This window comes from Phyllostomus hastatus, unplaced genomic scaffold (genome assembly GCF_019186645.2).
Source record: "Phyllostomus hastatus isolate PE091 unplaced genomic scaffold, TTU_PhHast_1.1 phas_contig_198, whole genome shotgun sequence".
NCBI classification, from domain to species: domain Eukaryota; kingdom Metazoa; phylum Chordata; class Mammalia; order Chiroptera; family Phyllostomidae; genus Phyllostomus; species Phyllostomus hastatus.
The window spans coordinates 5950465-5974630 of record NW_025333715.1 but is presented as its reverse complement, the minus strand read 5'-3'; the positions used below and the strand labels follow the sequence as shown (position 1 = coordinate 5974630).

Here is a 24166-nt window from a genome sequence, read left to right as displayed (position 1 = left end):
TAATAAGTTAAATAGCTATAATTTACCTATAGTCTGTATTAAGTGTGTGTGTGTGTGTGTGTGTGTGTATACACACAATTGTAGGTTCTGAGAATTTTTAAATTGTATGTCATTACATTTAACTATATTATATTATATCCAAATATTAAAATAAAAATATTTGGCAAATGCAGCTATGAAATATGTTATGTATACTTACTACTTCTTTCAATACCAATTTGAGTTAATGGTTTAACTTCTCAAGGGAAAATAGATTTACAGACACTTTTAAAGGTGCTTGTCTTTAAAAATCTCTTCAAGTGGAGATTTTCCACTTGAAGATTTTCAGGCCATGAAAGTAGACCATACAAAGCAGGTACAGGATTCTCATTATTAAATTTTGCATCATAATTACAGTTCTATCAATAGTAAAAGTCATAATTTCATTCAATAAACTATCGTGATCCAAACAGGGGCTGAGACTGTCCCTGGGGAGCTGGGGATCATTACTGCCTCACTGTCTGTCTGTCGGGCTGGAGGGTAATGGGATCTGGTCTCTGGCCTGCTGGGGCCTGCGCGCTCCACAGGGCACACTCCAGGCCAAACAGGTGTGCTGGCGTCTGAAGGTCAAGTGCGTTAACTATCAGACCGATCTTTCTAGTGACAATGACACCCTGTAGGTGACTCCAGCAGAGTAAGAAAGTGAGCTGGATCGGGTCAGAGGTTTAATCCTGGTGTACATGGATGGCCTAGAACAGCCCCCAACACACTGTGGACTCTGTGTGGTTGCTGGTGTTGTTATGACACAGTGGGAGGAAGTGGGATCCCCCGGGAGTTCCTGCTGTGGGTGGTGGGGGGCCTCACTGGAAACAGATGGGAATGTAAACACCCCGGTGCTCTCCCTGCCCCCAGGAGCCGCTGTGTTTATGGACCACAGCACGATGCAGGCCCTTGGTGCCCGCGGGTTGTTGCATTTAAGGCCGAGAGAACCAGCCTGCTGTGGAAAGATGACGATGAGAAGAACTGTAATTCTTACACATTTTCTCTGTTAGATGTACAGACCAATAATAAAATTTCTCACTTTGATACTGGGTAAAAATCACATCTAAGTCTACAACACTGAAACAAACCTTTAAATATCATCTAACTTGTGAACTCAGACGAAATGCTGTTTCTCATGAAGCATGAATGCTCTATTACTCAAAATAAGCAAAAAAAAAAAAAGCTCCACTAACAAACGACAGCAACAAAACTCCAAAACAGAACAACTCCCCCGCCCCAAATCCCACCTATTAAAACTTAATATATTATATATGTCCCTTTGGAAAACACCTCACTGAATACCTAAGATCATATATACCATTTCTCTCCCCCAACCCTCAGACATTACAAATGCCTGCCCTGGCTGGTGTGGCTCAGTGGACTGAGTGCCAGCCTATGAACCAAAGATTCAGCAGTTGAATTCCCAGTCAGGGCACATGCCTGGGTTGTGGGCCAGGTCCCCATGGGGGGCACACAAGAGGCAACCACACACTGATGTTTCTCTCCCTCTCTTTCTCCCTCCTTTCCCCCTCTCTAAAAATAAATAAATAAAATCTAAAATAAAATAAAAATAAAATAAAAATAAGACCAGGTAGTAAAACCAGATGTGATGAAGATCCAAGTAGACTTCTAAAAATGAAAAGTAAAATAGCTGAAATAAAAAAATAATTAATTGGCTGATTTAAAAGGCAGACTAAGTCCAGCTGAAGAGAAATTGGAAGCTGGAAAACAGATACAAAGAAACCATTCACAAATACAGCAGGGAGATCAGAGGGAAAGAATACGGATGTGAGGAGTGAGGTCAGAATCACCTCTGTTCGCAGCCAGGTGCTGACACACCGCTGTGCTTTCGGGCTGGCTGCCCTCCCTTCCCCGTCCCCTCTTTTCCCTTTCTTTCCGTCCACTCTCCTGGATGTCCACGTGCGGACGAGGCAGCCTGTGGGGCCCAGCTCCCTCCCGTGAGCTCAGCTCTACTCGGGGGTCGGAGCAGAGGAGGGGAGTAAGAGGCAAGTGTCTGCCCTTCCTCGTCTGGCCACCACTGTGGCCATGTGTCTGTTGGCTGCCGTTGCTCCTGTGCTTGCTATGGCCTTCGTGTGCTCTTTGGGGTTGAATGAGGACACCCTAAGCGCCCCCAAATTCACCATCCCTTAATGTGGTACATCCAGGTCTGGTTCAACTTATTCCAACCACCTCCCTGCTGCTAATTCTTACTTCAGTTTTATCTAATCTGTTGTTTACTCCATCCCTATCCACAGAGTTTTTGCCTTCAAACAATTTCATGTTTCCTATAATGAAAATTTTATTTGGTTATTTCAAATCTGCCTAATCATCTGTCGCTTATTGATTCCATCTTTTTTTTTCCTTAAGCATTTCATACTCAGCTGTTTAATGTTCTGCTGCTAATAGCTCATTGCTGAAATCTGTGTAGGCTGAATCTGGTTTGCGTCTCGTAGTCTCCCAGCCACGCAGGCTCGTTCCGTGTGTGTTCAGCTCTCACTGATGGCAACATCCTGCTTGGCTGAGCTTAACCTGTAAGAGCCCAGGGGCCTGTATAGGACAATGGCAGAGTGGGATTTTGGACATCTTCGACAATCCCATACGGAGTCACTGTCAGCCAGGATGTTGACGGGAGAGACCTGGTCCTCCTTGCTCATGCATGTGAAGAATTACAGATCAGCAAATCTATTAGCGTGCAATCAGTTTATTAGTGACCCTCCCATGGAAGAGAGAACGGGGCAGGGGGCGGGGGGTGAGAGGCAAAGTTTCGGGGCAAAGTGGGGTGGCAAAAGTAGGAGCGGCTGGAGACTAGGGTGGCAGGCCCCCAGGTGGCCTGAGACCAGGTGGCCTGAGGCCCAGTGGCCTGGGGAGGCCAGAGTGCTAAGAGTGCCCCGAGCCCCCAAGAGAGAGAGAGTCCTTTGGTCTGAGGATTTATAGAGTTGGTGGCATAGGAGAAAAAAAATTACATAATGATTAACGAGTAAACGTGGTGACAGCTTTCCTGGGGGAATGTGATGACCCAAACTTAGGGATGTGTGGGGGCCTGTTAGCCCGAATCCTTATCTTGCCCCAGACCCCATTTGTTCATCTTGTTGTAAAACAGATACTCGACAGGAGGCAGTTAATTAAAATTGGGGCACTTTCCAAAGTTATTTATGGGCTCTTTCTGCAAGCATCAGGGACTCCCTCATAAAACAGATAGTGACCGGAGGTAGGCAATTCACCAAAGTTGTTTTATGGGCTCTTTCTGTGGGCGCCGGGGACCCTCTCCCACATTCAGGCCTTGGGATGAAAGCACAGTTTCAAGGCTTTCTTTCCCAGACAGTGGAAAATGCTACATAGAATTTCAAGGACTTTCCTCCTTCCTCACTAACCTGGTGTTTCTTGTGATGCTGGAACACCTGGCAGTATTATCAGACCAGGCGCAGGACTGCTGAGTTAGTGTGTGAGACTTGTCTCCTTCCTCCCCGCTGCCTCGGTTTACTATTTATTCGACCTAAGTGGTGAAAGGTGCCTCCTGGCAACCAGGATGCCGGACGCTGGCCGGGAGCAGCAGTGCGGTCTCAGAGTTCTTCCTGTGCTGTCTCCTGCCCCAGTGACGTCACGTCAAGTGCAACGCGGAGACTGAGGGAGTGGGAACGCCCTGAGCAGGAGTCCGGAACACTCAAAGCCACAAGTCTGGACACGTGGATAAGGACTCCATCGGGACACCATTATGAGTGGGACCTGCACCCCTCGGGAGCTACAAGAACTCAGAACTCCGCCCCCCACCCCTCGCTTGAGCTCGGCTGCACCACAGGTCTCACTGGGGGGTCCTGCTGCACCGCCGCTCCACTGCACGCGCGCCGCCCCCGCAGCCGCCTGGCTGAGACAGGTGCCTGCCTCTCCTCCTGTGGCCGCTGTGGCCAGCGACGGAGACTTCACACTGGACACTCGCGCTGCTCGCTTCCGTGGTGTAAGCTCCCCTCTCTGTGCGCGACCTGCCTGGGACTCCACTATCTTACTGGAGAGTCTCCCCTGGTGAACCTGGCACCGTGGAGACACACACGTGTGTGAGGGACTCCTTTCGGGGACGCTCCCATGCGCATGACGGGGTCTAAATCAGGCCTGCTTTCCTCCAGAAAGGATCTGCTTCTGTCCACGGGCTAGAGCCGGTTTACCCCCTCGAGTGCCCCACTTAATGCAGAGGTCTGGGGCGCCACTTCCTCCCTGCGGCTGGCTGGCTGGCTGGAGCCCTGGTGTTCCGAGTGTGAAGCCCACATCAGCCTTTGCCGTCAGGAAAACCTGCCCTGCAGTTCCTTCACGCTCAGAGCTCCCTGCTCCAATCAGGCTTCAGTTCTCAGGTTGATTGCATTTGTCTGCCTTTGTTCTGGTTTGCCCTTAGAGGTTTCCTTTAGCTCCCAAGCGTTCAACAATGCATCAAAAGCTATCTTTGATCCAGAATCTAGTTTTGTTGTGTGTGTGTGTTTTTTTTTAACAGCAGGAGCACCTTCAGAGTGTCTGGGGTACTACATTGCTGAAAAGGAAAGCAGTCAAGAGTATAGTTTTCAGCCCGCAGATGATAAAAAGCCATGAAAGGCTGCTTTGAAGTTCTGTGTGCTGCACAGGTCACTGCAGAGACTCTGGGGCAGAAGAGACAGGAGTGACGCTCAGGCCAGGAGGTCCCTGACCGAGGTGTCCTGACGATCAAGTGACAGATGAGAAAGGCTCGCGAAGCAGGGACAGAGATGACAGTTACAGTATGATTATCAAAGGACTGCCACAATTTAGTGCTTGAATAAGCTTTTCCCAAGTTCACAGGTAGCAAGGACTGGTAACTAAGCATTCCTTTCTGGGATTTTCTTATCCCAGTTAAATGAGCAAAATACTTCTGTAGGGGTGCAGAACAAACAGGTTACCCCAAGATGTGCCCCTCTGGAATGTAGATTATTTCAGGCTAAACACAAGCAAGGCCTAGAAGGCTCAGAAAGAACCTCTGTCCTCCCCCCTAACTGCCTAAACTGGGGTGTCCAACCTGCGGCCTGTGGGCTGCACGCGGCTCAGGATGGCTGTGAATGCGGCCCAACACAAAATCATAAATTTAATGAAAACATTATGAGATTTTGTGTGTGTGTGATTATGTGTCACAATGCATTTACTGTGTGGCCCAAGGCAACTCTTCTTCCAGTGTGGCCCAGAGACGCCGAAGGCTGGACACCCCCGGGTCCTAGAAGAACGTAGGGTAGAGGACCGGCTCCAGGAAGGCAGCTGCCATCGTAGGTGACTGCGGTTTCATTCGAACTGCGGAGGAACCTAGCCAGGCCTGTGGGAGCAAGACCCGTCCTGCTCATTCATTGTTGAAGATGGCCCAGCAAGTACCTATTCACTAAACATTAACTTTTCATCTCCTCTGGAATTGCCTAACTTCCCTTTTCAAATCCCGGAGCCCGACTTCCCCCTCCTTATGACAGACCTATCTCGTTTTGCCTCACTGTCTTTGAAACTTTCATGTGTGAGTGAATTCTCCGTGTGCACATATTAAAACTTGATTTCTCCCATTAATCTGCTGTATGCCATTTAAATGATTCTACCAGCCAGAAAGAAGAACTAAGTGGGAAAGAGGAAAGCTTCCCATCCCCAACACTTCCAAGAAAGCAAAACACCTTTTTCACTTATATTTACTACAAACCTCTGACCTTTGCACCTGCTGCGGCCCTTTGCTTATCTTGTCCCCAGGCCACACTGCACACGGCCTCAAAGAGACGCCTGCCGCAGAACTCGAAGTTTCACCATCGCCGGGTTTTGACCCTAATGTGGAGAGTTAATTTACTAAGTTGGGGTCTAGAGAGCACCTACCATTACAATTAATTAAAATAACAGCAACACTTCTTATTAGTATCAACACTAACAAACCACGTCGCTTTACCGAATAAGATGCTGTTTCAACAAAGAATCAACGATATCGAGCCTTCCTTCTCTGTCTCCTCCCTCCTTCACCCTGATGACACCCCCAAGCCTCTACCCTTCTCTCTTCAGTGTCTTACCAGTTTCTCATTCGCCCCAAGTTCAGTGCCATCCAGTGCGAGCCTGCTTCGCCCCAGGCGCTGCGCTGGAACCTGGGGCTGCCGGGCTGGAAGGACGGTGAGCGCAGTGTCAGTAGACACAGGCTCCCACAGCTCCCCACGCCCCCCACGCGTGCTGAGTCCCCAAGGCCCTCTCCACCAGCGTAGTCACCTAAATATGAAGCCGCCTTTGCCCGCGAGGAAGTTTCATGATGGGTCCAGGGATACAGACTTCGAAACGAACAAACGAACGCCGAATTGAGAATTTGGGGAAAAAAAATACTGGCTTAGCTCGAACACTCCCCACCCCCAACTCTAAGTGTCTACTTCAGACTACAGATCCCCCGAGGGAGGAGATACACAGAAGCAGCAGGAGGTGCGTAAGGCGAGAGAGGTCTTGCACTCTGAGCCCGCCCAGGGCCCGGTCTCAGGAGCAGGGAAGGCTGGGGACGGCTGGTCAACCGTCTCTCCAACCCGTCTCTCCTGGGCCCCTCGCTTGCCACTCTCCAGGCACTGAGCATTCAGCAGGAAACAGAGGAAAATCCTTTCCCTGCTCTCACTCTGAAGGTGAAGAGGGCTTTTGCTCATTTCCCAGGTGGAACCTGGGAAGGTGAGCTGTATGTTGTAAGCCCCCACCACTTTTCACCTCGCACCGGAGGATGGGGCGGAAGCAGTAGACAGAGGTGCAAGGAGGCAGGTCTGGGAAGAGAGCACCTCGGTCAGCCACTCAGAGACCCTGGTACGTGACAGAGACGTGGGGACCCCCTGCAGCGCCTGAAGCCCACAGGATCGGTGGGGAGAGCACAGCAGGAGCCACAGGGCCTCGCCACGGGGGAAGGGGCACACAGAGTGTGTGGCGTAACGGCTTCACGCCAGGGCGGTGCTGTGAGGCGACAGTGGCCATGGGCAGGAAGAGGTGTGGACCACTAGAGAGCACGGGCTGAGCTTCCTCTCAGCAGAAGCCAGGACGCAGAGACGCCCGGGAGGCAGGGGCAGAGAGTTCCTCCATTCCCAGAGCCGTGAGGCCGAGCTGGTCCCCGAGCCTTTGACGCCACCCTCAAGAGGAAGAGGGGCAGAAGGGGAATCCTGAATTGACTGAGTTTAAACCAGAAAATGACTGGGAAAACAGAATAATCAAGGTTATATTTTCTGCCATCGAGAGATTTAAGGTTATCTTGAATTATAGAAAAATGCAGGAGCTGCGTTGGGCAGAGTTGGGGTCATGGGTTGAAAACATCACGCCCGTGACCTGGCGTGAGGGATACCACCACCGACTTTGAGGAGCTCCTCCTTCCCCGGCGGCCCTTCGTTGCTCCTCACCCACCTCTCCCCCCAGGTAAGGGAGCTCCTTCGCTCCCTCTCTGCCTTCCAGACTTCCCTTCCTCTGGATGCATGACTGCATCCAGAATCGGAAGAGAGCACCCATGCTGTCTCTCTGGGTTCCCACTGTGCTAGAGGCAGACCTTGGGTTCGGCCTGGACCTGCAGTGACATGAAAGGAAAAGCTGCATAAATAATACCTGGCCCAACCCCAATGTCCGTGTGCATGCCCTCTCTACATCCTTGAACGTCATCATTTCAAAGTTTTGGGGTTCTGAGTCCTTTCCACCTTCGACACAAGACTCGCCTTAGCCAGGATAACAATCCAGTGTCAGCTAGGGCCGAGGAAGGTTCTTCAAAAGATGACTCTGCAGGTAGTGAACCTCACCGGCGAACTTCGAATCCACCCACTGGGCTGCTCGCACCGCTCTCCTTTTGAAACACTATGCTGAACCCTCTCTGAAGACGTGCTAACAAGTATATGCAAAGAATACAGAAACATCATTTCAAATCATACTTACGTAGCCAACTAGTGTTCAGTGGAGCCCTTACTAGGTGGCTAAGCACTGGATTAGACAGAGAATATGATGATGAACAGGACACAGACCCTCTCTCAAAAAAAAATCATAGTCTAGCACCTCGTTCGCAGCGCGATGGCTAAACGCACCAAGGTCGGGATGGCCGGTGACTATGGGAGCGGACACGGTGCCTGCCTCCGGAAAGCAGTGAGAGAGAGTGACGTCAGCCAACAGCGGGTGGACTTGCTCCTTCTGCGGCGAGACCGAGGCGACAGAGCTGAGCCGCGGGGGCCAGCACTGTGTTCCGGCGCAGAAAACAGTGGCTGGCGATGCCTGGACCTACGGCAAGCACCGCCCCCGCCGTCCATATCACGTCTGCCATCAGGCGACTGGAGGAACTGAAAGACCAGTGGAAGCTCTGCGATTTGAAACACTGCTAGACTGTAACAAGTGGGCTAATTTATACAACAAAAAATCACAGTCTAATGAATGGAAGAGACTGGAGAGCCCAGAGATAAACCCAGGCCTCAGTGGTCCATTAATTTACTACAAAGCAGCCAAGAGTAACACACCAAGGAAGGGGCGGTCTCTTCGATAACTGGTGCTGGGAAGCCTGCACAGCCACATGCCAAAGAATGAGACTGGGCCCCTGTCTTACACCGCACAGAAAAATTAACTTAAAATGGACCAAAGGTTTGAACTGAAGACTTGAAATCATAAAGGTCCTGGAAGAAAGCAAGTGGCAAGCTCTGTGACACTGGTTTTGGCGAGGATTTGGGGGGTTTTACACCAAAAGCAAAGACAATAAAAGCAAAAATAAACAACTTGGGACTACATCAAACTAAAAATCTTCTGCACGGCAAAGGAAATCACCAACAAAACAAAAAGTCAACCTACTGAATGGGAAAACATTACAAAGCATATATCTGAAAAGGCTTAATATCCAAAATATATAAAGAACTCATGTAAGTCAATATCGAAAAACCAAACAGTCTGATTTCAAACACAGGCAGAGGATCCAAACAGACGTTGTTCCAGAGAAGACGAAAGATGGCCAACAGGTGCCTGCAAAGGTGCCCAGCCTCACTGATCACCAGGGACGTGCAAACCAGCACCCGACGAGGTAGCACCTCAGGCCTGCTAGGATGGCTGTGACCGAAGAGATAAGAAATAACCAGTGCTGGAGAGACCGGGCAAACACAGGTCTGGCTTAGTCCATAAGGGCTTCTGTAGCAAAATACCGCAGACTGGGTAGCTTATAAACAACAACTGGTTTCTCACGGTTCTGGAGGCTGAAGTCCAAGATCAGGGCGATGACAACAGTCGGGCTCTGGGGAAGGCCTTCTTCCCAGCCTCAGACTGCTGGCTTCTTACCACGGACCCGCGTGGCGGAAGGGGCCAGGGAGCTCTCTGGGGTCTCTTTTGGCAAATCACTAATTCCATTCATGGGGGTTCCTTCCTTGTGACCTAATCACCTCCCAAAGGCCCCGCCTCCTAACACCATCCCCTTGGGTGTTAGGTTTTCAATACACGAGTTTGAGGGGAACACAAACGTTCAGGCCACAGTCATGCCGCTCTGCCTAGGAAGCTCCGTGTTGACATCTGTATTCCTGGCGTCATCACGGACTGTTGCCCCTTGTACTTCAAAGATGTCTTGGTTTGGACAATAGATTACGTGGTCACCTTTACTGATACGACTTCGTGTACCTTGCTGGCCTCACCTGGCCCCTTCCCTGCTACCCACTTAACCCCACGGCCCTGCTGAGTTCCTCTCAGTTCCGCCGGCCTGCCCAACTCCCTCCCGCTGCCTGGGCTCACATCACACCCTGCTCAGTCCGCCTAAGGCATTGTCTCCCCTCCTCGCTCGGTCGAGTTCATCCTGTGGCATAGAGAAAGTCGTGTGGTGAACTGCTTTTCACAGTGCGGGTTGTGACCCTTCAGTGGGCTGGGAAGTCAGTGTTGCGGCTGCCACTCAGCGCTTTTTCCGAAGGTAAAGCCGTCCGGGATGGCGGAGCACAGCCCCGAGCGCTGTTCGGTCTGCGAGGTGGCTGCTGCGGGCGCGGGTGTGAGCGAGCGCGCTGGGTCACGAGGAAGAGGCTTCTCTGACCGGGTCGCAGTCTGCTGGTTTGAAACACACTGGCAGAGGCTCAGGGGCGGGGGAGACCCTTTTGATCTACATCCTGACTCTGACATTTCCTAGCTCTGTCGCCTCAGACAAGTTATTTAAACCGTGTAGATTTTCCTCATTTATGTTATGAGATTGTTACAGAGATTAAATGAAGTAAAACGCTTACAACTACACCCAGCGTGCAGAGTATGTGCTGACCACTTATCATTACCTACCCTTCAGGCTCTGATTTGGAGGTCACTTTCTCCAGAAAGCCTTCCCTGCCATCTGAGGCAGGGCCGGGCGCCCTCCCGGGTCCTAGCACTCACCTCCTCTGTCTGGTCAGATCCCATCAGGTCTCATTAGACCGCTGGAAGCCGCAGAAAGGCCCGTGTCTTGTTCATCTTTGGGTATCTAGCCAGTAGTACAGCGCCCGGCACATAGTAGGTGTCAGTAAAGTTCTGCAGGATGAGTAATTTACTCACTCTTGGAAACAGATGCACAGCCATTTGTTTTACACAAATAAAGTCATCTTGGGACTTACACGCCTGAGAAATCACAGTAATTTTGACAAAGCACCTGTCACCTTAGTTCAGATTAAGCTTGATTCTCTTAATTCAAAATGTCAGAAGGGTTATATGGCTTTTTATAATATACACTTGTTAGTAATGTACTGAAGGATTTATGTTGGATGGCTTCTTGACCTAAAATTCATAAATAATTTTTAAAAACCAGCATTTCTTAATTTTTCTTATCATCACAATGATGAAACAAGTTGGCCACTGCATGAAAAATAACAGGTGGCATTTTTAAATGTAGTTACTGTCCGTTCTTCCGATCTTTCCATTGTTTAACCGAGTTCTGCAAATTACCGTGACTTTGTTCTATTCATTCATTTCAATGTAAGCCTGTAACAGTTTTATCTACGTCTATTTTTCATGCATAGGTCATGTTTCCCATATTTTTGAAGTAAAAAGGAGGAAAAATTAAGTTAGAAAAGGTTTTCATTAGCTTTCTTAATACCAGCCATGTAATAATACACAGTCACTATATCGATAAGCTCCCTAAGTCCTGTAATCAGTTCCATGATGTGAAAAACGCTTCGCGGTGCTCTGGTGATGGGTACAAACACTACTCGGGGCGGTGGGAAAGCACACAGCTGCTTCCCTCCAAGCGAAGACCTCAGTGCGAAGCTCCCAATTTGTGAGCAACACTCAAAGCTCAAAGCAACCGCTAGGAAGGCGCTGCCCATACCCACAAGTGGCAGCGCGCACCGCCCAGAGTCCCTGCTGCGCTGACTGCAGGTTCACTCCGATACCTGCGGGTGTTCTGGGGAACCCCGGGACTATCCGCTCACCAAACCGATAGACTCACATGTTAGGTGACGGTACGAGCTACAGAGAAGACAAAGCAGAGAAGAGGGGTAGGGAGTGCCAGTGGTGGTGGTGGTGGGGGGGTCCAGTTTGTGCTAAAATGCTCAGGAAAGCCTCCCGAGACTGCGACACAGCAGAAGGGCCTGAAAAGAGGGCAGGGAGAGACAGACAGGGGGCAAGAACGTGACAGAGCACTGTGTGTACGGGACTCAGGAGTGACCTTCAGGACAAAAGGCACTCCTCTGGCACGCTGTAAAGGAAGCTTAGAGGCTCCTGAGACGGGACCGTGGGGTGAATCTGTTACATACAACGTGCTCGGCCACCTCCTAATTGCCTTGGAGGACACTCCTTTCACCAAGGCATCCAAAACCATACAGTGACGGGGTGCCAGCACCACTGAAGAGGTGTGTGGTGGTCGTCACCTGTAGGCTGAGGAGGACCACAGGGATGATGCGGTGGAATTATGTCCCCTGATCTTCATAGAAATAGTGGCATCCTCGAGTGGGAGGAGACGGATGGTAGTGCTTACCTCTTGGAGACAGGCTAGGCCCCATAACCATGGTAGGCCACAGGGAGGCAAAGATATCAGATTTTTTAAAAATTTCAGGCATGTATGGTAATGGTTAGTGAATCACGAGATCTACAGGAAATGGATGAGCAGCCTACGGAGTGCTGCCTGGCATACAGAGGAGGAAGACGTAACTACTGTCATCGTGGTGGGGCTCGTGGCCTCTTACCCAGCCCCGAAACCCAAGCTGCTTCTCCCAGCCAGAATCTCTTGACCGAGGGGAAGGTCAGAGCTGTTCGAGGAAGAACCCTGAAATGCCACCACAGGTGTACATAGCCCATCTCCTGCTGAGCCTTCCTGAGCGGCACCTGGAGCCATTTGCAACAACTGTACTTGGAAAGGGAAATCCACAGGACTTCCAGGTCTTGTTAGATGCTGGCTCTTAACTGATGCTAATCTCTGGAGAGCCAGCGACTGCACTGTGGTCCACTGAGTAGACATCTACTGAAATCAGGGGACACATGAAGTCGCAGCCCAGGCCCTGTCTCACAGTGGGCCCAGAAAACCACAGCCCTACCTGTGGTCATTTCCATGGTCTCAGGACCTATCATGGGAATAGATACACCTGGCGACTGGCGGAATCCCCACATCAGTTGCAGGGCCATGGAGTTCAGGCTATTCCGGTTAGAAGGGCCAGGCAGAAGCACCAAGGATTACACCCCCGCACGTCCCCAAGAATCTTCCAGGGGAAACAGCAGAGATTACTGCCGCCATCAAAGACTTGGTTCTTCTCACATCCCTAGCCCACCCGCTTTTCCGAAGAGCCAGATGGGCTGTGGAGAGCGACTGTAGACGGTCGCGAACATGATCGGGTGGCGATGCCAGTCATGGCTGCAGTTCCAGCTGTGGAGTCCTCCGTAGGGCAAATCAACACCGCCCCTGGCATGTCGTGTACAGCTCTCAGCCTAGAAGTGTTTTTTCAGATCTCTATTAATAAAGATGATCAGAGTCAGTCAGCCTTCACGTGGCTGGGACACAGTCTAGCTGTGTTGCCTTCACTGTCTTGCCTCGCAGCTATGTCAGCTCTGCTCTATTGAGAGAGAAACCTGGATTGTCTTGCTGCCCCTGGTCCTTTGGCACTGGTCCACTACGTGGACGATACAGTGCTAACTGGACTTATTAAGCAGGGAGCAACAAGCACTCTTGGACTACCGACATGCAGACGGTGGGTGGTTAAGTCCTGGGAAAGTTCAAGGGCTTGCCACTCCTGGGCAATGTTTATATAGCGGTCTGGAGCACGTCGGGATATCTCCTCTTAAAGTGAAAGGCAAGTTTTTGTACCTCAAACTGCCTAACACAAAGAAAAACTCACAGTCATCATGGCCTTTTTATATATCAGAGGCAATGTATATCACACTTGGGTATTCCGCTCTGATCACTCAGCTCTGAGTGCAAGTCAAAGCCAGGAAAGGTTGTGCAGCAGGCCCAGGCCACCGTCTAAGCTCCCTGGCAGTGGAACCCAGAACCAATGCAAATGCCTTAGGCAGAGATTGATGCTAAAGGCAGCCTCTCATGGGCTCCAGTAGGGAAATCACAAAGCTGGCCTCTGGGGCTCTGGAGTAAGGCCATGTCTTCTTTTGTCGACCCCAAAGGACACCAAAGAACTATGTAGCCATAATGTAAAGGGTATTACCTAAGGCCACAAAACATAAAATTAGACGTGAACGGCAGCTTTCCATTGTAAAATCAAAATGACATAGATGAGACCAGATCAAGCCGGTCCAGAAGATCCATGTAAACCATACGAGCAGTGGCTCAGACTCCCTGGAACCTGTTCCCACTCTCTTGCTGCCTCCCCCTCAGCCTACACCTGTAGCTCCCTGAAGAACTGACTGTTAAGAGGAACAAGTACAGGTTTGGTTTACCTATGAGTCTGCAAAGGTTTGCCAGCACTAGCCAGAATGGATAACTGCTTAACTATAGCCCTACTCAGAAGTGCCCCTGAGTGCCAGGAGGAGGAGAGGAAAAGCAAGAAATTGAACAAATAATGAAGGAAAACTTTGCCAATCTGGCAAAAGAACTACACATATAAGTACAGGAAGCTCAGAGAGTCCCAAAGAAGTTGGATCCAAGAAGAAATACACCAAGGCACATCATAATTAAGTTACCCAAGATTAAAGATAAGGAGAGAATCTTAAAAGCAGCAAGAGAAAAGGAGACAGTTACTTACAAAGGACTTCCTGTAAGACTGTCAGCTGATTTCTTAAAAGAGACCTTGCAGGCAAGAAGAGGCTGGAAAGAAGTATTAAGTCATGTAGGCAAGGACCTACATCCAAGATTACTCTATGCAGCAAAGCTATCACTGAGAATGAAAGGGAAGATTAAGTGCTCCCCGGAAAAGGTCAAGTTAAAGGAGTTCATCATCACCAAGCCCTTATTATATGAAATGTTAAAGGGACTTATCTTCTTAGAAAAAGAAGATCAAAACAATGAACAGCAAAATGACAACAAACTCACAACTATCAACAACTGAACCTAAAAAAAAAAAACAAAAACTAAGCAAACAACTAGAATAGGAACAGAATCACAAAAATGGAGATCACATGGAGGGTTACCAGTGGGGAGGAGGAGAATGGGGGAAATGTACAGGGAATAAGAAGCATAATGGGTAGGCGCAAAATAGACACAGGGAGGTTAAGAATTGTATAGGAAATGGAGCAGCCAAAGAACTTATATGTACAGCCCATGGACATGAACTAAGGGTGGGGGTGGATCCTGGAGGGAGGGAAGTGCAGGGCAGAGGGGGATAAAGGGGAGAAAAAAATGGGACAACTGTAATAGCATAATCAATAAAATAAACTTAAAAAGAAGAAGTGCCCCTGAAAGACAGCAGGAGAATCCCCCCAAGTAGACCTGCACACAGTGCATCTGGATGCATCCTTCATGCAGGAGGTGAGAAGCAGTTCACAGACAGTGGCTGATGGGCGCACTCAGGGACTTGGAAAGAATAAGACTGGAAGGCCGGTGACAAAGAAATATGTGGATGGACCTCTCAGACTATATGTGTACACTGTGTGAAGGTATTCATGTCCTATATAAAGGCCTGCAAGGGGCCATTCACTGTGGAAGAGGCTCTCACAAGTCAGGTGGGCGAGATGCGCTGTTTAAAGGCCCTCAATCCCCCTCTTCCCCTAGTCACTCTAGTGACTGTTCAACAGGTGTGGTCATGTTCCAGGGATGGAGGTTGTGCATGGGCGTGACAACATGAACTTGTTCTCATCAAGGTGACCTGGCTACCACACCTGCTGATGTCCAGCCTGCCAGAAGTAGAGGTTAATGTTACATCCCTAGCACAGCACCGTTTTCCAGGGCACACAGCCAGGAAGCTGGTATCGGGTTGATTAGATCGGGCCCCTCCGTTCTGAAGGGCCCAGAGCTGCCTGCCCTGCCTGCGGCCCTCCACCAGCGTCACCGTCAGGGAACTCACAGAGCGCCTTATCTATTTCCTCATTATCGCGCGAACAGCCCTACCCACACTCTTCCAGAGAACATACTTTCCAGCTCTTTTTATGAATCTAGCAAAACTTCAGTGTCAAAACATGACAAGAAGAATGTGAGAAAAGGCTATTTTGGAGCATTTTACTTAAATAGATGCAAAACTCCTAAACAAAACATTAGCAACTCAAACTCAGCAATACATATGAAAAATTATATATCATGGCCAAATTGGGTTTATTCCAGGAATTCAAGGTTGTTTTACAAAACTAACCGCTCAAAGAAGAAACACCTATAACCATTAATGTAGATGCTGAACATGGAGAGATTCAACATCCATTCACGATAAAAGCATTAAGCGAGGAATAGAGGTTTGCAGAAATACACACAATAAGCTTGTTTTGATGGCAAATGGTGAAATCATTTTATTTCAGAGACAGACTAAGTATAGGAAGCCCACGATCACACTTTTTATCCTACCCTGTCTGAGAGGCGTACCCACCTGGTTAGGTAAGAAAACACAGTACAGGGTTTACTAACAGAGAAATGACCCTGCCATCATTCACAGATGATGTGATTTTCAACATAAGAAACCCAGCAGAATCTACAAGTAAATTAGAACAATTGGTAAGAGTTAACTGAGCAAGGTTGCTAGTTATGTAATATACAAAAATTAATATCATTCATTTTCACCATCAACACCTAGAAACTATAATTTATAGAATGATACTTTTTACAGTAGCACAAAAATACATAAAGTACCCAGGACTAAATCTATCAAAAGCTATATAAGACTTGTGTGGAGAAAACTATAAAATATAATACATTAAAGAAGACTTACATGAATAACCCTGGCTGGCGTAGCTCAGTGGATTGAGTGCAGGCCGCAAACCAAGCATCGTAGGTTCGATTCCCAGTCAGGGCACATGCCTGGGTTGCAGGCCACAGCCCCCAGCAACTGCACATTGATGTTTCTCTCTCTCTCTCCCTCCCTTCCCTCCCTAAAAATAAATAAATAAAACCTTTAAAAAAATAAAGAAGACTTACATGAATAGAATAATTTGCTATTGTAAAAATGTCACTGCTCCAAATTAATTTGAGGATTGACAGAGCCAATCAAAACTGTAACGGGTTTTTTTTTCCTCCCAAGGAACTTGACAAACTATTTTTGTAGGAAAGCAAAAAGTAAAAAATAAACAAAACACTCCCGATGAAGGAAAAGTCATCAAGAGTTATTACAAAGGTAGAGTGATTAAAACTGTGTTGGCGCAGTGATAAACAAACTACTTACAGAACAGAGAGCCCAGAAACGAATCCATGCATATGTATAAACTCGCTTTAGGATACAAATGGTGGGGAAAGAACAGACTTTTCAATAAAGTGATGCTGGGACAGCTGGATATCCATTTAGAAGTAAAATTAGACTCCGGCTTCCGCCATACACAACACCCATTCCAGCTGCATGAAACTTTTCATGGTGGAAAGCGAACCTACAACAATTTTAACTTATGTAGACATCTCGCCGTAGTCTTGAGACAATGAAGAATTTTTAAAAATAACTAGATACAAGAAGTACAAACCACAGGACTAACATTCTACCTCATTAATACTGAGAACTCCTGTTGTCCAAAGACCCTTTACAAAGTGCAAAGAGAAGTCATGAGCTGGAAAAATGAATTTAGAAAATGAAAGGCGAGCCTCCAGAACAGACAGAGCGCTCCTCCAGACCAGTCAAGAAAGAGACAAACGACCAGACAGAAAAATCGCCAACAGACATGAACAGACACGTCACAGGCGAGGAGATAATGAATGTGCCACACACATTTGAAAAGATGTTGAATCTAATTATTATCAAATATGTTTTAAAACAAATGAGATACCAATCCTCACCCATCAGATTGGTGATTTTTTTTTCTTCAAAAATGACAACCTAAAGCGTTGGTGAGGAGAAGAAGCCACCAAAACTTTGGAAAACCATTTGACCTTATCCAGTAAATTTAAAGAGGTTCATATTGAATCATCAGCAGTCTCACTCTGAAATATATGCCCCCGTGAAACGCTTGACTGTGGCAACCAGGAGCCTCGTACAAACACGTTCATAGAAGGCACTGCTTACAACACAAAACCCTTGAGACACCGCGCTGGGGGCAGTGTTCTAGTGTAGAATGCACAAATATATTCTAATATAGGTACACAAGGAGATATTGTACTCTACAGCTGTGAAAACAACTGACAACCATGTACACGCAGAGGAACCTTAAGAATGTGTTACTGAGCGATTAAGAGATCGCAGAAAAATAAATTCCAAAGGACTCTGTTTAGAAAAAGTTTAAAAGCCTGTCAAGTGAACACGTAATGTATTGTTCAGAGCATAAACATATGTAGTGAAACCATAAAGAAAAGCTGAGCACAAAATTCAGGAGCGTTGTCACTCAGGAGGGGGAGGGAAGGAGGGGGGACAGGGGTGCAAAGGTCGAGTGCTGGGGAGGGTGCGAGTGCTCCCCAGCGCAGGCCAGCGTGTGAGCAGCGACCCCCGACCCCCGACCCCCCGTGACTCTGAGCAGGGGGGAGGCAGGTGGGAGAGGAGGGCTGAGGGTGCTGTGCCCATGTGACTTTCCTACTTTATTTTTGCCTTGGGCTGAAGTTGCCAAAATTATCACATGGAAATTAGAACCATCTGTTGACAGGCTAAGTTAGTGAGATGGACAGAATTTACCCAAAGAAATTCAGAGTGATTTATTTTAGAATCTGCTTCAAATTGTGGAAACATATAAATAAAAAGCCTACTTAATTTGCGAGAGAAGAAAGCTGTCATTTTATCATTATCTATATGGTAAAAACCTGGAAATAACTCCAGTAACCATCAACCTAATACTGGTTAAATAAAACAGGATACACTTATACTATGGCATGTTATTATAATAGCTACAAAAAATTAAATAGGCCAGGAATAGAAAAATGGATCAATGGGACAGGACAGAGTTGTTAAACAGACACCGCTTGGCACGGCTTAAAGACTCACTTAAAAACAGAAGAGAAGAATGAACCAGTCAAGGAATGTCTTCGGAACAACTGGATGCCCACTGCCCTCTCTAAAAGCATCCACAAATGCTTTAAGTCCAGAAGCGTTAAAGAACTCGAACATATGGGTGACTGTGCACTACGAGCCGGGTGTAGAAGAGGACTTCTTAAAAACACATGAGATGCCAATCTTCAGAAGAAAATGAGGAATAAATATGATTATATGAAAAAATATGACTATATGAAACACAAAACTTCTATAAAGACACCAAAAAACAAAACAAAAAAACTTTCTATAAAGGAAGTTTAAAGACGGACTGTTAAGATGATATTTGCAACATAAATAACAAAAAGGGTCAGTCACACCTATACAAAAATGCTACAAAATCAACTTAAATAAACAACACACAGTCCAAAGGAAAACCAGGTTAGTGACATAAACAGGCAACCCACAGAAGAGGAAATAGAAATGAACGCCTGGAAAAAGTGCATATTGTACCTACTATGCAGTGTAACCTTTATCTAAGAAATGAAAAGTTAAAACTTGAAAAATATCAGGTGTTGCTGGTAAGTGTGAGTAGTCCTCTCGTGTACTCCCGTGCAAGCCAGTACAAGCTGGTACTGATACTAATTAAAATGAGAACGGGCATCCATTCTGACCCAGGGGTTCCATTTCTAAGAATCTACCCTTAAGAAACACGCACGTATGTGCACAAAGATACTCACTGAAACATTATTTGTAATAGTGAAAAATATAAACCACCAACGTGTTTATCAGCAGGGAAATAAACTAGAATATCCAGGCAATGCAACGGTTAAAAAAACTATGGTAAATCTCTAAATATTGATGTACACTGAAGGACTGTTTAGTGATATTATTAAAAAAGTCTCATAAAAAATACAGAAAAATGTTCTAAAAGAACATAAAGTCATTCCTACATACTTCTAAAGATACATGTACGTACACAAATACACACAGAAAAGTCTGGAGTAACTGAGAAGCTAATATAAAAGTTAACTCTGGGGCCTGTGTCAAAGGTATGGAACAGTGGAGGGGGGATTTTAACTCTATATTGTTTGAGTTTTTTAATATCAGTATGCTCACTTATTACTTATGTGAATTAGAAATAAATAAAACTTACACGATAATGATGATACAAAGCCACGAATGCCACACTAGGGGTAGGGACAGAGTCCCGTGGGAGCCCAGCAAAAGGAGAGAATCCGTGTGCAGAGACTCCGCAGCAGCCGGGAGGTTCGAGCTGGGCCTTGCCGGCTGGACCGGACACTGTCGCGCCCCCCTACTGTGGGGGTGGGCGGCGGCAGGCCGTGCTTGTCAAAGGCGAGTCCACACACACACATCCCGTCCCACATGCTTTTCTTCCTACGCGATCCCGCCACTCCCGCAGGTGAAGGGGTGGGAGTCTGCGTCCCCTCCCCCTGAACTGGCGGGAACCTTTGTAATGGCCTCGATGAACCGGGCGCGTGCGCGGGGGAGTATCACAGCATGACTTTCCAGATTATTCAGCTTCTGCCTGGTCCTTTTTTTTTTTTCACAGGATGCTCGCCCACCCTTGGGACGCAGCCACCGTGCGGTGTGCTGTGAGAAAACCCACACCGGCCCACGCGGCGAGAAGCCGAGGCCCCAGGCCAACGGTGCGCCTCCACTCCCAGATCCAGGAGGGACTGGGCCGCGGGTGCTGAACGCAGTCCCCAGCCTTTGCGGCCGCAGGCTGGGGCCCAAACGCGCGTGTCGCGGAGCAGAGATAAGTCATCCGCACTGTGCCCTGTCCTGATTCCTGACCCCGAGAGTCTATGAGCAGAATAAGTGATTATTTTACACCTCGGAGTTTCAGAGCGATGTGTTACACAACTGGAGGAACTGATACCGAGACATTCTGAGAAGCAGCAACTGCGCTGCGCGCCTGGCAGGAAGCCACAGAGCGCTGTGAGTGTTGCCAGTTACTGGGCCAGGGGGCCAGAGGGCTGCCTGGGACCAGACTGTGGAAAGTCTTGCGTGGCAAGCACAATAAACATCCTATTGGCAGGGGAGAACCGCTGAGAGTTTTTAAGGTGAGAAGTGAAACGCTAAGGTCTGCATTTTAGAAAGCGCTCTCTGAGATCGGTGTAAAGGAAAGATTCGAGAAAAGACCAACTTAGAAGTAGGAAAAGCTTCTCCGATGAAAATGAGCCCTACCCAAGAAAAATGGTGGAACCATCCCTTGTGCGACACGTTTTGTGACGTTTTTTCCTCTTAAGGACTGCCTCTGATGCCCATTTATACTCGATTTCACTTGCACTAAAATGCCGGCAAAGGGAAACACGGCCACACAACCTGCACGTGGATATGTATAGCAGCTTTATCTTTAATTGCCGAAACTTGGACACAACCATGATGGTCTCCAGTAGGTAGATGGATAAGCCCCTAGTAAATCCTACTCACCGCTAAAAAGAAAGGGGCTATCAAGCCACAAAAAGACACGAAGGAAACCCAACACATCAGTGAAAGAAGACAATCTGAAAAGCCTACACACTGTAGGATGGCAACTAGATGACTTTCTGGAAAAGACAGAAGTACAGAGACAGTTAAAAACATCAGTGGTTGCTGGGGGAGGGGCGGTGGAAGGGGAGGGAGAAGAGGATCTTTACGGCCAAACTTCTCTACGTGATACCACAATGGTGGATACATGTTGCCACACGCTTGTCAAACCCAGAGAATATGCAACACCAAGAGTGAACCCGAATGTAAACTATGGGCTCCGGGGGACAATGAAGCATTAAGGCAGGGCTGTAGGCTCACGGACTGCAGCGCAGGCCCCACCCCCATGTGGTGTGTTTGTAGTGGAGGGGGGAGCTGTGCTCCTTTGGAGGCAGCGTGTGTGTGGGGGAAATCTCTGTACCTTCTGCTCAGTGTTGCTGTGGGCCTAAAACTGCTCTTAAAAAATAAAGTCTATTAAAAAAATGTTGGGGTGAGGGAAATGTGCGGGGTGGGGTTATTAGAATGCAAATATGTGTCCTTAGGGCTCTTGTGTCAAGGTTCTGGATCTGGTGCAGTTTACATCAAGTGTATTCTAAGGGTACACAGCAAGCTGTCTGCAAAACTGTGACCACTCATAACGAATCACCCGTGTGAATACCGCCATACCTTGTGCCGCAAGTATCACCATGACCGGCAGCCTCCTGTTTTTGTGTCTGTTACAATAGCCTCATCATTCTCACGACTCGTTTAATAAGAAAACTGTATAAACGTGAACCTGTAAAATAAATCTACTAATAAGTGGCAGTTTTTATATGTTGGATGTTGGGGATCTACTTACGGGGGAAAGGAGGCACGTGGTCCGACGGTGAGAGGGGGGAGCCCAGAACGGGAGGAGCCACCTCCATGACATGGGGACAGACACCGGGGCGAGTGTAAGAGTGGACATGCGTTGGGGGGTGAAAAGCATTAATGAAGAAGTTCCTTCTCCTCTTGGCAGACCTTTCACCCTGTTTTCTGAGACGTCCGAGAGGAAGAATGTACTGAAAATCACGAGTTCATGGAGGACAGAGCGGCTCAACAGTGACTCAGTCAGATCTGCAGCAGCAGTAGGGCCCAGCTGGGATTTCACAGTGTGACTGCCTGGAGGCCGGTTTTGTACAGTTTTATACCATGTCTTTCTCCTACGTTAACTATGCAAGAGGCGCTTAACCAATTTGTGGGACGCCATGCATCTGGCTTTTTCATCCAATGCTTGCTTCTGAAAAATGTCATAATGTAAACTCTTTAGCAAAGAGAAGTTAATAGAAATGAGAAAAGGGACTAAAATTAATTTTTCTGCTCTTAACCATTTGTAAAAGCTTTAAGGTTTGTAGCCAATAATTTTTTAAACAAAAGAAGGAAAAAAGAGAAAAAACATATGGAAACAAATGATAAAATCAGATTATAGAATGGCATGTGGGAGGCATTTGCTCATGCTAGTCCTGTCCCTTGTTATCGAAGTTAAATTAAAGCCATTGTTGCTATATTATACAGAATAAAACCAGATGAAAAAAAAAATTCCTGCCCGGTGTCTCTTTATCCACGTTTCTGAGCGAACTGCCTACTCTCTAACCGACTTACCCGTGTCCCAGAGGTTACACACTTCTGCTTGCCCTTCTGACAGCCACGTTGTTGACGACGCAGTGGCTGGAGGGACTGTCAGCAAAGGCGGCTTTGGATCGTCCTCATAAAATAACATCAGGTCCTCAGAGAAAACAAGAGAGCACATTAAAGTTGAGAAAGTAAATCACATTGCCTCAGTTTGTTACAATGGATGGACAATTTATGGAGATACAATCTATAGGCATTATACGCAGAATGTGTATGGACACATTTTGACTGAAAGAATTCACATGTAAGTTATCTACACACTTGGTGTCCACTGAGTATTGGGTGATCCAAATAAAGTCTATACAGTGGGGTGGGTTGATACGGCTTTTTCCCCCATGAATGGGAATTCTTTTTATTAGAGTATAATTAATATGGAGTAAATGTATGAACCTTAAGTACAGAGCTCAGTAACTTTTAACTTTGTGTGTATATCTGTATAACCACATTTCCTTCACTCCAGAGGTTTCCCTCAAGTTCCTTTCCAACTGATCCATCCCCCCATCACTAGTAAACAGAAGTCTGTCTTCTATCACCATTGATGAGTTTGCCTGTTCTTAACTTCATATAAATGTAACCATGCACTATGTATTCTTTTGTTTCTGATTCCCATTGCTTACCACAATGGTTGTGAGATTCATCCATATTTTGCGAGCAAGTAGTCCCTCCTTATCTGTGGTTTCACTTTGTATGGTTTCTGTTACCCACAGTCAACCATGCTCCAAAAATATTCGATAAAAATTCCAGAAATAAACAACTCATAAGTTTTAAATGGTGTGCCATTCTGAGTAGCGTGATGAAATCTTGTGCTGTCCTGCTGTCTGACCCTGAACCTGGACCCTCCCTCTGTCCACCATATCCATGCCGTATATGTTGCTGACCTCCTAGTCACTTAGTAGCTGTCTTCTTGGTCAGTGTGACTGTAGACACACTGGTATCACAGTGTTGTATGTTCAAGTAACTCTTTTTTAAAATTTTATTTATTTATTCTTAGAAAGGGTGGCAGAGAGGGAAAGAAACATCAGTGTATGGTTGCCTCTCATATGCCCCCACTGGGGACCTGGCCCGTAACCCAGGCACGTGCCCTGACTGGGAATTGAACCGGTGACCCTTTGGTTCACAGTCTGAGCTCAATCCACTGAGCTACACCAGCCAGGGCCTCAAGTAACTCTAATAGCAGCCTAATGGTACATCACAATGCCTATGTCAGCCCACTGCATCTCATCATGGAGGCACTGCCTCATCTCACAGCATCACAAGAAGACAGCTGAGTATAGTACAATAAGGTATTTTTGAGAGAGAGAGAGAGAGAGAGAGAGAGAGAGAGAGAGAGAGAGAGAGACATTGAGAGACATTGATCGGTTGCTTCCTGTACACACCCTAACTGGGGATCAAACCCGCAACCAAGGTATGTGACCTGACCAGGAATCAAACCCCAACATTTTGGTGTGCAGAACAATGCTCCAACCAACTGAACCACCCAGCCAGGGGAATATATCATATTTTTAATCCATTCGCCTGCATATGGGCATTTGGGTTATTTCCAAATTTTAGCTATTAAGAATAAAACTACTATGAACATTCTTGCACAAATCTTTTTGTGGACAAATGCACTCATTACTCCTGAATATTACACAGGA

The 24166-nt window shown here is 47.3% G+C and overlaps 1 protein-coding gene across 1 annotated transcript in view; it reads right to left on the bottom strand.

Moving 5' to 3' along the window:
• Positions 1–24166, bottom strand: part of ENTHD1 (ENTH domain containing 1) — a 102435-nt gene that overhangs the window by 28570 nt on the left and 49699 nt on the right. Inside the window, exon 4 of the mRNA XM_045835078.1 lies at positions 22500–22623. Coding sequence (XP_045691034.1) covers positions 22500–22623 — 124 coding nt within the window. The remainder of the gene's footprint in view (positions 1–22499; positions 22624–24166) is intronic.